The 15,217-nt window shown below is 40.4% G+C and overlaps 2 protein-coding genes across 2 annotated transcripts; both read right to left on the reverse strand.

Moving 5' to 3' along the window:
- Positions 1 to 132: 132 nt before the first annotated feature.
- Positions 133 to 10,404, reverse strand: LOC118231742 (serine protease HTRA2, mitochondrial-like). Its single transcript, XM_035425897.1, has 8 exons — positions 9,843 to 10,404; positions 8,302 to 8,506; positions 7,438 to 7,632; positions 6,557 to 6,589; positions 6,044 to 6,152; positions 2,817 to 2,886; positions 2,183 to 2,278; positions 133 to 1,612 (listed from the first exon to the last, which is right to left on the reverse strand). The coding sequence occupies exons 1-8, from the start codon at positions 10,331 to 10,333 to the stop codon at positions 1,447 to 1,449; spliced, it is 1,365 nt and encodes a 454-aa protein (XP_035281788.1). The 5' UTR covers positions 10,334 to 10,404; the 3' UTR covers positions 133 to 1,446.
- A 769-nt stretch (positions 10,405 to 11,173) lies between these two features.
- On the reverse strand, positions 11,174 to 14,841 carry LOC118231743 (tubulin beta-4 chain-like). The gene is made up of 4 exons (XM_035425898.1): positions 14,670 to 14,841; positions 13,589 to 13,697; positions 13,189 to 13,299; positions 11,174 to 12,384 (listed from the first exon to the last, which is right to left on the reverse strand). Exons 1-4 carry the CDS (start codon positions 14,724 to 14,726, stop codon positions 11,327 to 11,329), a joined length of 1,335 nt encoding a protein of 444 aa, XP_035281789.1. The 5' UTR covers positions 14,727 to 14,841; the 3' UTR covers positions 11,174 to 11,326.
- Positions 14,842 to 15,217: the final 376 nt, after the last annotated feature.

Genomic DNA, 15,217 nt, shown 5'->3' on the forward strand with positions numbered 1-15,217 from the left:
AGTTCCATGAACTGCCAATGGCCATGCTACAGCACATAAAAAAGATCTGCAAACCCATGTAAAAACCACAGCATTTCACTCAGGTAAGCAGATTTCTGCACTAACGTACCCACAGTGACAAAAAACATCAAATATGAATATCAAAATGTTTATAGTTCACACATAATGCGTTTGTAATACATTGTTTCACAAGCATGCAAATGAGGGGTAAAAAGGCAGCCTTTTTAGGTACAGAATATAAAATTTTACTGTGACTCATACCAGCATCACTTAAAATGTGCAATCTGTTTCAAAATTATGTTATGTATATTCATGTATTTATTTTATTTACAAGTCCATTAGTGTTTAAATTTTTATCCAGTACAAAAAGCCACATTTGCAAAATATTAAAAATGTACTCTCTTCTGTCAATATAATTAAATGTTTTTAGTCAATCAAAAGCTTACAAATCTCCAGTTTCCACACCAATTAATATTAAAGCAATTAGTAGCTGATTATCACGCCAATGTTAGAATAGTGCATTGAAACTGAGTAACGAAAATTCCTGAGGTGCCTAGGTTTAACGGTCAGATTCATCTCAAGCATCTCACTTGAGGAATGTCTCAACACAAGGCCTGATAGTAGTCATTGACAGCAAACTCAAGGCCCACAGCTGGGGCTCATTCAAGAAGCCACAGTAAGTAAATGTATATAAATATCAACAAATATATAAATATCCAGAATCCACTTCCCCTCAGCCTTTTTGATCCACCCTTGTGGAAAGAACATGGTAGAGACAAGTGGCTCAGATATTTGCAGATACTATTTATCAAGCCATTGTCGTTATCCTGTCACTTGATTACAACCCCTATGCATCTGAAGAGGTAGGAAATTGCGTTTCCACTGGAAATACATGAAAACTAAGAAACCAGATGATTTTCAGAAATTTGGTATTGTTAGGCAAGGTCACAGATAAGATACAGAAATGTCAATATCGTCTGTCTTGGTTGCTAATAATATCTGTGAATTAGCACATGCTGTTACTTTTTAAATTATTTGGTAGCTCACTAGTTTGCTGGGAAAATTAGAATAATTTTACAATTAAATGAAACAGGATAAGTAGTTAAAAATCCAGTACTTGACAACCAAATCTGCTTATTCATCCCACAGAATTGCAAATTATACCTCAGAACCGAAGAATGTGTTGTTATGGAATTGGTCACCCTTAATAGACACCGAAAATGGACTGCATACAGACACTACTTCTGTAATACATCTTTTCAGTAAATGAACGCCCAGCACAGATATCAATGCCCACATGGAACACACATCATCTCCAAGATGATTTTTTTGTGTGCAAAGTACTCTTAACGAAAAACACAGGCTGCCTGGATATCTCTGTTATTCTCTGGCCCACTGGCTTCTCTTTTGCCCCATCTTGTTCCCACATTCTTGTCATCTCTCGTGTCACTCAGTCAACTCTGGGGTCATGTGCAGCCTGAGTAGCTCGCAACCTCTCCTCACCACCATGCCAAGGCTGTCGCTGCTTCGCACTGCGCGGTAGACCTCCTCTGCCGTCCGCACCACCGCGTTGTTGATCTCCACCACGACATCACCCGGTTTCATCCCCGCCCTGAAACAAAGGTTCAACACACAGGAGTAATTTCTGAAGTTAGAAATATGAGTCATTCTATAGGTCAGACCTCATATACAGGGGTGGCAGGTGTGATGCATCAGACATACTTCCATAAAAGGAGGAGACGTGTCTCCTCCTGTTGACATAACCCCATTCAGTAGTGCTAGCTTAGCATTTTATGATATGTTGCGCGTTACGGTTCAGGTCCTAACTCAGAGATAAGTTTTTTTAAGCAAAGATTTTGTCTTAGTTTAGTTTACGATAATAACCGTGGTTGTAGCTAATGCTAACACCTGATCAGCTTCTGCTAGAACTGTCTCTGGATGCACCAAATTCACACACGGCCCAAAAGAGGAATGCCACAAAAAACAGACCATGAACTAAACAATACTGATAAACTGTATCCTGAAAATGTAAACACCTGAAAAAACAACACCGTATTGACAACAAAACAGAGGGAACAATGAGGTCTGGAAAATGTAGTAGTCCAGTCCTGCTTGAATTGAACAGAAAAGATACAAGTTGGCACTTTATCTGTCCAATACAAGCGCTGACACTGTAACGCACCGATCGGCCGGGGAGCCCATGATGATCCGGTGGATGAGAATCCCATGGAGGATGTCTGGAAAGGCGGGGTCACGCAGTTTCAGCTCCGAAATGATGCTGGGGAGAAGCAATGGGAAACAAATGGTCACTTCACTGTCTAAACATTGCCCAGATATCTGGATACCAGATCACAATGGAAGACAGCAATGTCACCCCCAGGAGGCATGAGTGTACTTCAAAACTGTGACGTGTCTGACCAATGTTTAGTTGTCAAAACAGAAGCAGAGATGGGAGAAATACATTTTGTGAATGCCAAAATAGGTGGAGCTACCATGCGTTATCTGTGACTCACTGATTTGAACCAATCACTGCTTGCGTAAGAAAGACAAACTCTTTTGAATAGAAAAAGTAGAAAACAGTCAGCATACAGTTGCTTGAACTGCTTTGGGCTTAATGACGCTTTATTCTCCCATCCTCCATCCCTCATTCTACACAGGTCTGCTGCACAAGGGAACTGAACATGACAAACTCCAGCGGGCACCTGTGTCGTTCATAGCAGCTCTCTCTCTTTCTCTCTCTCTCTCTTTCTCTCTCTCTCTCTCTCTCTCACACACACACACACACACACACAAAGACTAAACCAAATGAGATCCACCTGGGTGTAAGCGTCAGCATCATCACTCCAATGTACCGTCGCTTTGCTGCAGACTCTCCCAAGTGAGACTCTAGGTGGTAGTGCGGTGGGGAGGAAAGACAAAAAAATCTTAGTCAACTTTACAAACACAAACAGCATACAATTTAATCCTGCCACACTTTTCTGAACAGATTCCTATTGGAGAATAAAGTATGCTATTCAACAGCAGGATTCCTGACTCCTCTCATGGGGCAGGTAATAATTATATTAAACCCTACCCGCTGTGGGCCCCTTGTGCTGGGATGTCAACATCTCAATTTTCTATAGCAGTGCAACTGAACACCAGGTGCTGCTGACTGCATGTTCTGCAAGTATTTGCTCCGTCCTTGCACTACACCACCAGATTTCACAAATGAGATTACTTCCTGAGTGGCGGTTGCTGAGCAGAAAATAGACAGGGCAGAAGCTCTCCCTTTAAACTGATCATTGGTCTCAACCTGTTTTCATTCATTTTCATTGATTAACAAGTGTGCCACTGATAAATTAAATTCAGGAAAATCAGTTTTAATCACTAAGTACATGTAAGAAAAAAATATACCCACTCTTAAAGACCGTGTTTGCTTTCAATACAACCTTCAATAAAGGATACAAAACCAGCACTTCAAGATTTAAATGACAAAACATTTCATAAATAGTCTCCGAATGAGGGTGCAGAGAACGAAGAAAACATGCATTCGCAATCTTGAATAATGTCAATAAAATGTGCACAATTTTGCAAAGCAAATAAAAATTATTTTATCATTCACCTAATACAAGACTATAAAAAGTTACATTTTATTTGTTTATTCTTTTACAGCAGCAGGAAACAAGACACAGAAACATTTCACACAAATGTTCCCCTGCTGCTGTAAGAGAATAAATACGTGTGGGAACCATGTATTCTGGACAAAATGATGGTATCAGTTTCTCAGTTTATTACCTGCCTAATAGCCTAATTCAGGAGAACTGGCTATATCTGATGATATTGAGTATTTTGGGAATAAATAGCTGTATTGTTAAGGAAATGGAATGGAAAAGACTGAAAACAGATTGAGACCAATGATCAGTTTAAAAGAAAGCTCAGTAACAGCCACTGCTTCCTGGACGAAGGTGGTAAAATAATGAAGAAAGAAACTAGGTGGTGTAGTGCATGGCTGAAGTAAATACGACACTCTGGCCCACAGGACCTGGAGTTGAGTTGCACTGTTTTACATTATTCATATTTCTCTGAAGTGGGCCAAAGTAAATAGGGTTAAACAATAAATGATATTCCATAATCTGACAGTCACTGGGGAAATTAAAAAGTATTAAATCTTTACTGTATTTCCTTACAATTTCTATACATAACATAAAGGGCCTTTCTACATCCTAATATTATTTTGTTATTATAATATCATTACAAAAACAACTAAAATAAGTACTTAGTAAACAGCATAAATCTAGAGCATTAGTAAAAAGATTCATTGTTGTAAACTTTGTTTTAGTTTGAGCAAGTTTACCTGACTTTTTAAAGACTTTATCTGACTATTTTCTATGGCTTTCAAGGATACAGTCACAAAAGCTTTTTGTTCTGCTGTCTACATGAGGGCTATATCCAGGGGTTAAAATTGGGATTTGGGAGGTGGGTGGACCCTGAGATCCGGTGGGAGGTGGGTGAAAAAAGGTACAAACCAATGAATGCCTCAGCTCAAAATAGTTGTATCTTTAATGTATTGTGCACATAATTGTAATTAAGGAAAACAATGTTTTAAAAAGAATGTATACTATTGATGCAAGCTTTTACATAATATATTTCAAGTTTACTGAGTGTCATTAATGCTGAGAATTTTTTTTTACCCACGAAAATAATCGGTCATCCTCCTCTTGTCCTCACTTTTTTCCTCCTTTATCCATCTTTCTTAAACTGGTGAGGCGCAAAACTTTAAACTAATCATTGGTCTCAAACTGTTTCAATTAATTTTCAGTCATTAACAAGCATGCAAACATCTGACTAATCAATTGGAAAGGGAGACAGCTTCTTTGCATTGTGTTAGGGAGATTAAACGAAAAATGCGATTTAGAAAAATCCGTTTTAATCGCTAAGCCGTGGCGGAATCGTCCCCTGATTGTCCTTGAGTATCAATACAATTAATCCACAAAATAGGCTACTCAATACAGCAGTTTTAGCGAGTAGCCTAGGCCATATAGCCTACATTTATTTTCATTTGCAGTACGAAATTGTGCACATTTTTAATCAACATTATTTGCGGATAAATGCACTTATTTCTCCGCAGTCGTATTCATGGCAAATATCTGAAATGCGTAGGCTAGATTGTAAACAAAATTGAAGTGCAGGCTTTGTTTTTGCTGGTTATTCTGAGAGCTAACACGGTAGATAACAGACTGGTGTAACTTGTTTGTTAAGTGTAGACTACTTGTTGATTAAAATGGATTTTTAACGGATAAATTGAATTTATGACTTAATCCCCCTAACATGGTATGAAGACGCTGTGTGTTAGGCTACTTGCCATTTGATTAATCCGATCGTCGGCACATTTGATTATAAAGGAAAATTACTAATGAAAACAGGTTGAGATCAATGATTAGTTTTAAGGAAAGATTTGCGCCCCACCTATTTTCAGCTCACCAGTCGCCGCTGAATAAAACGTTATGTATGTGGGAAATATTCAATCCTAGCTTAGCTGCTGACCAGCAACCTGCTGATTTTGCTTAAGCAATCAAAGTTGCCGTTAATAATAGCCGGCGTTCGTGGGGGCTGTTTATTCACCTTTCTTTAAAATGTTGCATAGATGAAATTACATGTTAATGAAACTACCTACCGCGTCCGCTTCCAATCAATCAAGAAATCAACGATATTTTTCTTTCTTTGCCTGTCTATATAAACGACTGTTCCTCCTGAGTTTTTTTTCTTCTGATTTTGGATTGGTTGAGCGAATAACAGGCTAGAGGGAACACATGGGCTGGAGCCTAAATGGACGGGATTGTCATAGTTATTTGTAAAACTGCCAGTCAAAATTATTTATTTATTTACCAAAGGTGGGTGGACGCCATCCACCCGCGTCCACCCCCAATTTAACCCCTGGCTGTATCAGGAAAAGTGACTGTGATGGTTAGACCAAAAACAATCATAACGGAAGAATGATTGATAAGATAATGAAATGGGGGAATATTGAAGGAAGACCTCCGGGGGTCAGAGAACAAGCACTCACTCTTCCTCTCGGTAGCCCGAGCGAGGAAGTGTCGAAGGTGGTCTGAGGGAATGGCAAAGGAGATGCCTGCTGTCACCTTCATCGTGTTGATGCCAATAACCTCACCATCCTGCAACCCAGATCACACTGTCAGTTTGAGCAGGGGCTAGTGACTCCATGACTGGAGCACTGCCATTCTATATTTTTATATTTTTAAATGGTTAAAAGATAAAAACAGTTATTTAGGGCTACAACTATCCTTTTGGACTTTGGTCAAATCAGCCCTGGACTTCAACTAATAAATCTAAAATCACAAGGTGTATAATTTATGGTATCAGTATTCCTAGTCTATTGCACTTGTTGTACGTCGCTCTGGATAAGAGCGTCTGCTAAATGCCTGTAATGTAATGTAATGTAATATTTAAACAGCTGAATTGATAAATTATGGCATATTTATCACTGGAACTATGACATAAAACTTAATCATATTTTTGTGTATCCCTATTAAGAATTGTGTGAATACATGGTGCTTACCAAGTTAATAAGTGGTCCACCTGAGTTCCCAAACTGCAAAATAACACAACCAGCCATCAATTATCTGGCGCAAACACAAACAATAAAAAAGAAGAAGAAAAACACAATTTCAGACTAACAGAGAGCGTGTCAGAGGACTGGGAACATTCTTTTATTTGGTTAAAAGTTTTATTAAACTTTCACCAAAACATTTGGTATAAAGGAAGCACTCCAACATGAGGAGAGAGGCAATTGTTTGATGAATGAATAGTGGATGAGTTTACACCATAGACATGCATATGTAACTAGACAAGAGCACATGCCATCGGATAACCTAAGCTTGTGAAGCCCCGGAAGTAGGCCTGTACTGTGCATGTTATGGGAAAAACATTGAAGCTTGAATTAAAGTGAATGGGGAATATCACAGTTTTGAAGGCAAAATAAAACTTCCCCGATGGTAATTTGGGATTCATTTAACAGTCATTATGTTTCAAATGAAAAGCGGATTGTTAAAATATGTCATATGTGATAACATGTACATTTTAATAAATATTTTCCCAAAACTTCTGGACTAAAACAACCATTGTTTCACAAATAACAAAGTTTACACACTGAAATTTATGATCAGAAAAAATTGAGAAATGGTTGTTAAGAAATGTATATATTAAAGTATTCATGTACTTTAGTTCCATGGAGTCTTTCAACATCACAGTGAGTGAGTTTTATCACTCTGTTTAAGCTCAGGAACAGATTGATGAATTCACTAATTGCACACGTCTCTACGCTTTTATTTCTTTGGAAAGCACCCTCTTCTGCAGGCTTAATGTTGTAGTTTAAATCTACTACAGTATCCAGTATGAGGACATACTTGTTATGCCTTAGTTAAATGATATGACACTCACGTCAATGGCAGCATCAGTCTGGATGTAGTCCATATTGGAATTGGACAGTCCCAGCTCGCGGCTGCCCCTCTGTGTAGAACTGACAATGCCTGACGTGATGGTGTTCCGCAGGGCGAATGGGCTTCCCATGGCAACCACAAATTCACCCTGTCGCACATCTGCTGATGCTCCCAGGGGAAGTGTGGGGAGGGGGTGCTGGAATATGAGTGCATATCACCTGTTATTCAGTCTCCTCTCTAGTTCATTTTTTTCTGGTATGAAAATGTTTACCGCTTAAATCCCCGGTTACAAAACAGGCTTGCATAGCATGGGGAATTCCAGACACTATGATGTCAACCGAGGCAACACACAGGCAGTGTGAGAGTCATTCCTGCTGAGTCACTGCTTTGTGCCACAACTCAAGCAGATTCACTGTGACATTAGAGGGTTACCTAAACATCTAATCAAAATACAGTTTGTCCTGAACTTTAATTAAGAAATTTAAGCAAGGAATTTTCATTCTGATGACTGTGTAGAATAAATGTTAAATTTTTGTTTGCAACAACTTTAAATACAGAGAGTACTGCAAAGACTAAACCCGATTCCATATTTTAAGATGACACTATAAACAATCCAAACATACAGCAATAACAGTCCAAGTCAAAAATAAATTAATTTGGCTAAAAAGAGAATGAACATTCAAAAATATAAGCTACATTTATGTTAAATAGCTGAACACATTTTTTTTGCATGCTTTTTTGTAATTAAATTCCTTCTCTGTTTTAAGTGAAATCTCTACTATAGGCATTCATTGAAGGAAACTATAGTCAAATATGTTTGGCAGAGTGGCACATTCAGAGTAACAGAAAGTGAAGCATTGCCTACCTGGGCACTGATTTTGATGGTGGCAATGTCTGCAACCTGGTCTACGTCCTGTACGGTGGCATTATATGCCTCCCCATTGGCCAGCCTAACCCGAACTCCCCGTTTATTGGCCACTACATGGGCATTGGTCACAATTAGCCCATCTCTAGTGACAATGAACCCAGAGCCATTTGAGATGGGGACTTCCCGGCCAGAGAAGGGATGCCTAGCATGCAAGAACAACACCAATGCATCAATCAAATTATCTGCAATAGCATTCTTAACAGCATGAGGTAAAGTCTGCCTGATCACTTGCTGATGCTACACAACACCAACAATTACTGGGAACATCTCATCAACAGTATTTAACCATACAGTCATACAGATAGGAATCTATAAAGCAGGGTTCCTATAACCTCTTCCTGGTTTCAGTGTAACCCAGAGACTGTAAAAAATAGGTGTAACCCCTATACTGAAACGTCACAATATGAACACTATTGAGGATTGAGTGCATTTTAAGTAAGATCCTATGTAGCTTAAACATTCTATAACTACAATGTCACAGAAATTAAACAATAAACGAAAAAGCATGAAAGAATGTCGTTTTCGTGTTTACTAAAGCCGGTGTTCACTGAAATTATGTTTTGAATGCGCTTTTATTTTGAAACCCGCCCGGAAGTTACGAGTCACGTTTCACATTGCCGTTTTCTTTGTTATGGTGCTGCATCAACGTGTGTAAGATATTTATCATACATAGAAAGGAAGCCAATCGACGTGAAAAGGAGTGAACTTTCAGTTAGGTAGACTATACTCCTAGCATAGAAACGATATATAGTTGAAAGCATCACAACCCTTGGGATGGAAGTTTAATGTTGCAGCTTAGTGGCGACGCTGTCATAATTTTTTTTCCCGACCGTGAAAACTGGCTGACTTGTTTACATTTTGGACAGATGTGGCTACGGAGTAAATCTGTCGTTGTTTCCGTCGCAGCACTTTCGACACAAGTAATATCGTAAAAATCCTGAAATTTCTTTTTACCGTGAAGAGTGCCTGACCCTCAACCGTCGCGTTTTTTCCCCAAAGATGGTATTTCTAGATAAATAGCCTAAGTTTGCCGCTGTGTTAACACATTTCTACGGTTGCCGGTCAGGCACTCTTCACCGTAAGAAGAAATTTTAGGATTTTTCCGATATTACTTGTGTCGAAAGTGCTGCGACTGAACAACGATAGATTTACTCAGTAGCCACATCTCTCCAAAATGTAAACAAGTCGGCCAGTTTTCACGGTCGGGAAAATTTTTATGACAACGCAATGTAGACTGAAAAATTATAAAATATTAACAGCCCATCAAAAACATTTATCTATGTTATCTAACGTTAAGCTTACAACAGTAGTCAACTAGCTGCCTACACTTTAACTAGATGTGCACGCAGCAGCAAAATAAACCAATGGTAATATTATCGTAATGTTCTAGCTAACTTTACTTTCATATTTAATGGCCAATGTTGTTAGTCAACGTTATATTTTGTACATATTTTGGTGTACGAGATGGCGAGTCTTACCGTCCTATTATTTCGATGTACACAACTGCAGGTGCAGACTTCTCTACAGCATCTGCTATGAAGTTGTATTTGTAACGTGGACCATCGAGTTTAGCTGGGGAAGCGCACTGCGCGGTTGACAGAACCGCTCCAAGAGCAGAACTCTGAGCCGTGAACCTGGGTAGAGTTCTCCAAGTACCAGATGCGGTAGACTGTTCCCGGTCTCGTTGGGAATTTAGTAACAAAGCACCACCAATTCCAATCCCAATAGCGCATGCTGTCGTGAACAACCTGGTCCGACTTGAGCCATTATCACTATCACTTGCTGAAATCACTGGATGTAAACTGTCGTTAATTCCACCAGCTGCGATTTTACTCTCCTGATCACCATGTCCCTGAGTTCGCTGGGGGATTTGAAGCCTCCGATTCCGCGTACATGTCCTCAACAACAGACGATACGTAGAACCCGACATATTCAAAATTGTATGCAGGCTAATAGCTTGGCGCCGCATTCTCTCACTCCGCAACAGACCAGACTGTATGATGAAACCTTCTTGTGATTGGTGGTCCCGTAACGCCTCGACCAATAGCCTCGACACTGACGGTTAATAATAATTATGAGGCAGTGTTACACCCTTCTTTCGTCATGCACGAGGCAGCCAAGGGGAAAACAACGGGAAATCCGCGAAAGTCCTATTAGGGCTGGCTTTAGGCTACTCCCGTTTTCCATTTTGAGTGGAAAGCACCCAAATTTATAAAATAGCGAACCTTCTGTAAACCTCGCCTTGAGAATGGTCTTAAAACGAAAATGTAATTGGGGTGTCTTTCACGTTCACAAGTAAGTTATTACTTCGAAGATAAAAAATAAATAAAAAACATCCGTGAGTAGGCTATAGGCTTAATTACCCGATTTCCTAAACTCCCAACTTTTTTCGACGACTTAAACCTATTGATGAACCCGCTGCTAGGAACGTCGGAGGCATAGGCCGAAGTAAAGGATCAAGGCTAAGTACTGAGTAACAAACATTGATTCCTTGTGTAGAAATAGCTTAATGCGAGCTCATAAAAAGGGGTTTTAGGCAAATTTAATACATTGGCCAACCTAGGCTACTCGACGCTGAAAGGCTGATATCGTGTATGATACTTCCAAGCCAGGAAACTAAATGTTTATATTCCATTAGATAATAGTCTCTTTCCACCATAAAACCTTAAAACAAAACTGTGGAAAGAACTTTTCCTTACAGACAACAGAAATATCATCACCTTTGTGAAAAAAACCAGGAGCATACTTGGTATCCAATCTCATAACCTGCAGAACACAGGAAAACTACAAAAAATAAATACGCAGGCACTATGAAATGTATAGTTTTTATTGGACATCAATACTAGTACCCTACAGCGTGACAGCTGGTGCAACAGTGACATTGAAATAGGATAGAGGACAGTGCAAAACAACAATATTTCATGAGTGGATTGTTGGAAGTGACAGTAAGACACTGGACAGCTTATGCCAGCTCCTCTTCACCCTCTTCGAACTCCCCTTCCTCCTCAGCTGTGGCATCTTGGTACTGCTGGTACTCAGACACAAGGTCGTTCATGTTGCTCTCAGCCTCTGTGAACTCCATCTCATCCATACCTTCTCCAGTATACCAGTGCAGGAAGGCCTTACGCCTGAACATGGCGGTGAACTGCTCTGAGATGCGCTTGAACAGCTCCTGGATGGCAGTGCTATTGCCAATGAAGGTGGCAGCCATCTTAAGCCCACGAGGTGGGATGTCACAGACAGCGGTCTTCACATTATTGGGGATCCACTCCACAAAGTAACTGCTGTTCTTGTTCTGCACATTCAGCATCTGCTCGTCCACCTCCTTCATGGACATCCTGCCACGAAACACAGCAGCTACCGTGAGGTACCGCCCATGGCGTGGGTCGCACGCTGCCATCATGTTCTTGGCATCGAACATCTGTTGGGTAAGCTCGGGTACAGTGAGGGAGCGATACTGCTGGCTGCCCCTGCTTGTGAGTGGGGCGAAGCCGGGCATGAAGAAGTGCAGGCGAGGGAAGGGCACCATGTTGACGGCCAGTTTGCGCAGGTCGGCGTTCAGCTGTCCAGGGAATCGCAGGCAGGTCGTGACCCCACTCATGGTGGCGGAAACCAGGTGGTTGAGGTCCCCGTAGGTGGGCGTTGTGAGCTTTAGTGTGCGGAAGCAGATGTCATAGAGTGCCTCGTTGTCGATGCAGTAGGTTTCATCTGTGTTCTCAACCAGTTGGTGCACTGAGAGTGTGGCATTGTAGGGCTCCACCACCGTGTCTGAGACCTTGGGTGAGGGCACTACGCTGAACGTGTTCATGATGCGGTCGGGGTACTCCTCCCGGATCTTGCTGATGAGCAGGGTGCCCATGCCGGACCCTGTGCCGCCACCCAGAGAGTGGGTGAGCTGGAAGCCCTGCAGGCAATCACAGCTCTCTGCCTCCTTCCTCACCACATCCAGCACAGAGTCGACCAGCTCTGCCCCCTCAGTGTAGTGTCCCTTGGCCCAGTTGTTCCCGGCACCACTCTGGCCTGTAAATAGGTCATTTTATGGTAAGTAATTATACTGACTGTGTGAACTGTTAATTTTACAAGTACATACATTTATTGCAGAGTCAGGACTCTGAATATTTCTGAGCTGTTACTATGTAGACTAGGAGTGCTTAGAATAGGGTTTTTTTCCTTCTGGAACAAAGGTTACTTAAACTTCTCTGTCAGGCCCCAATTTATGAAACACCTACATTAGAGATGTACAGTCTACTTGTGCCTTTCATAGAAATATTTCAGAATTCTAAAATTTTCAATTTAGTTTCATAAATTAAATTAAATCATTTAGTTTCCTCTGTATTTTTCTTTGTCCATTTTGTTTTACATTTTGTGTATTTGCAAGTTAAATTGTGGGAAGTGCTATAGATGTTGTTCTGAAAAGCATTTAATGCACTTAAGTGATCTAGTATCCAGAACACAGTATATTCATTAAAATGATACAAACATTTCACAATTTGCCAAAAGGGCAAAAGCTACTATACTTCATATAGCTTTTCTGAAATTAAATAAGCACTTCGAAGAGGCGTCCAAGGATTGCTTGTAGCACAATGGGGTCAGTAGACCATGGTAAAAGTACTAAATCAATTTAAAAATTAGCACATTAACCATTTCCTTTAACGCAATCGAATGCCCAACAATGTCCTGGAAACAAAAGCCTAGGCAGGTGCAAAATTAATATAATTGTCTAAACCTGCTTTACAGCATTAACCCCACTCACTGGAACTGACTTTAATGCCACTCATTCCACATCCTAATCTGGCCAAATAAAGCCTTGGGGAAATCACTTACCAAAGACAAAGTTGTCTGGCCTGAAGATCTGTCCGAAGGGACCGGATCTCACAGAGTCCATGGTGCCAGGCTCCAGATCGACCAGAACTGCACGTGGCACATACTTTCCACCTACCAGGGCATACAAAGCATCAGAAATCATTCATAGTTAATACTTAAGCAGACATTTTTCGAATACATGCATACAGTACATGACAGTGCCTTAAAATAATTCATCAGTAACATCAAAACAGTTTTTTTATGGAATAATCGTATCCAATCTAAAAATGCTTATTGAAACTGGTGTAACTGGTCAGTCTTACGTGGAATAATTTCAAGAGCTTTAATTTGAGAAGCTGATATGGGATGAAAAACAGATCAATTTAGCAGACCCATCATTACCAAAGGTAAATTTCCCCACCTGAGGCTTCGTTGTAATACACATTGATCCTGTCCAGCTGGAGATCACTGTCGCCATGGTAACTCCCAGTGGGGTCGATACCATGCTCATCACTGATCACCTCCCAGAACTGAAACGATATGACTGGATAATTAGCATGCTGGTTACATCTAGCTATAAATCTGCAAGTCAAAAGAACAAGCTTGCAAATCATAGAATGTCAAGTAACCACAACCCCTCATTCACAGCCAGACTGGGCATGATGATTCCAGATATAGCTAGTTTCAACATTCCAGACGGAACAATATCCTGCGAAACCGATATCAATGCGCCATCTAGTATCCAAAAACGGCAACGGTTTAATTAATCCAACCACTAAACACCAATAGGCAAATAGGTTACGTCAAATTTTTATATTTGAATTCATTACAAAATTCCAATTGACTTAGGTTTTTTATTTTTTATTTTTTATTATTTAATAAAAAACATTTCTTTCGTAATCTGAATGGGACTACTTTCGCCTACGGCTAATTTAACAATGTCTTCAAGATTTTATATTCATTCATCAACTAATAAAGTATACCTACTTCCAGAATAGTAAACTGGGTAATTATTAATGTCTAGTGTCGCACTGACAAAACCCGAAGGACTATCGTATCACGGGCCCACCAGATAGTGCACCCTTCGCTGGAGAACCAGCGGCATCCAGCCGTATCACAACTCAGCGCGCGATTGTTCCAGCGCGGCCAACACCCTTGGATTTGCAGATCGCGGCGTTTCAACATTTTCACGCACTTTAAGAACTTGATACAAAGACTCGGAACGACGTGGCTGCATGAATGAAGTAAATTACCCTGCGGTGTTATTTCATTTTTTAATGATAATTTAAACACCTAATTTATACTGTCATTAACTACAAAATTGACCTACAAAAACCACACAATACATATATACGCATTTCAATTGGCATCTAAAGCATAATAAATAGAACTTTCTGGATATATAACCAGGTCAATGTTTCAATGGATTACGGTCTTCATACGTGTGATTTGAATAAACACGTTCAACAAATGTCATTTTTTAAAGATTTATAAGTACAAACCTTGGCACCAATCTGGTTTCCGCACTGGCCAGCTTGTAAATGAACGATCTCCCTCATTTTTGTTCTTTACTGTGAAAAGCGATCAAATTGTAACGAGATGTATCACCCTTTCACCGCAGCGGTCCCGGGTTTCAACTAGCCTGTAGAGCCACGCTCTTAAAAAAATCCGTTACAATGTATTTCACTAAATCTCCTGACCTCAAGAGGGGTCCCATTGGCCCACAGTTCACTGTGCCCGGTTTATCTTCATTTTAATTGGTATCTGATGAAAGTTCCTCCCCCACATCTCCAACAGGGACGATTCATTGGTTGGCGTTTCGGCAAGACCAAATGGAAGGATGTTATTGGTAGAACGCAGTCCACAAGTGCCGGGCCTGACATCGATCTTGAAAGTAAATTTGTGGCCAGACACGTTTAATGTTCGGCTATAGGGGCCTACTTACGTTCATTCTGGCCAGCTAGTCAGTGCGGAGATCTGCATAGTCTTGCTTGCTGTAACGATAGTTTGTTGAGCCCATTGTGAATGTACGCTAAATTAGGCTAGCTAT

Source organism: Anguilla anguilla, chromosome 7, assembly GCF_013347855.1.
Source record: "Anguilla anguilla isolate fAngAng1 chromosome 7, fAngAng1.pri, whole genome shotgun sequence".
In the NCBI taxonomy this organism is placed as follows: domain Eukaryota; kingdom Metazoa; phylum Chordata; class Actinopteri; order Anguilliformes; family Anguillidae; genus Anguilla; species Anguilla anguilla.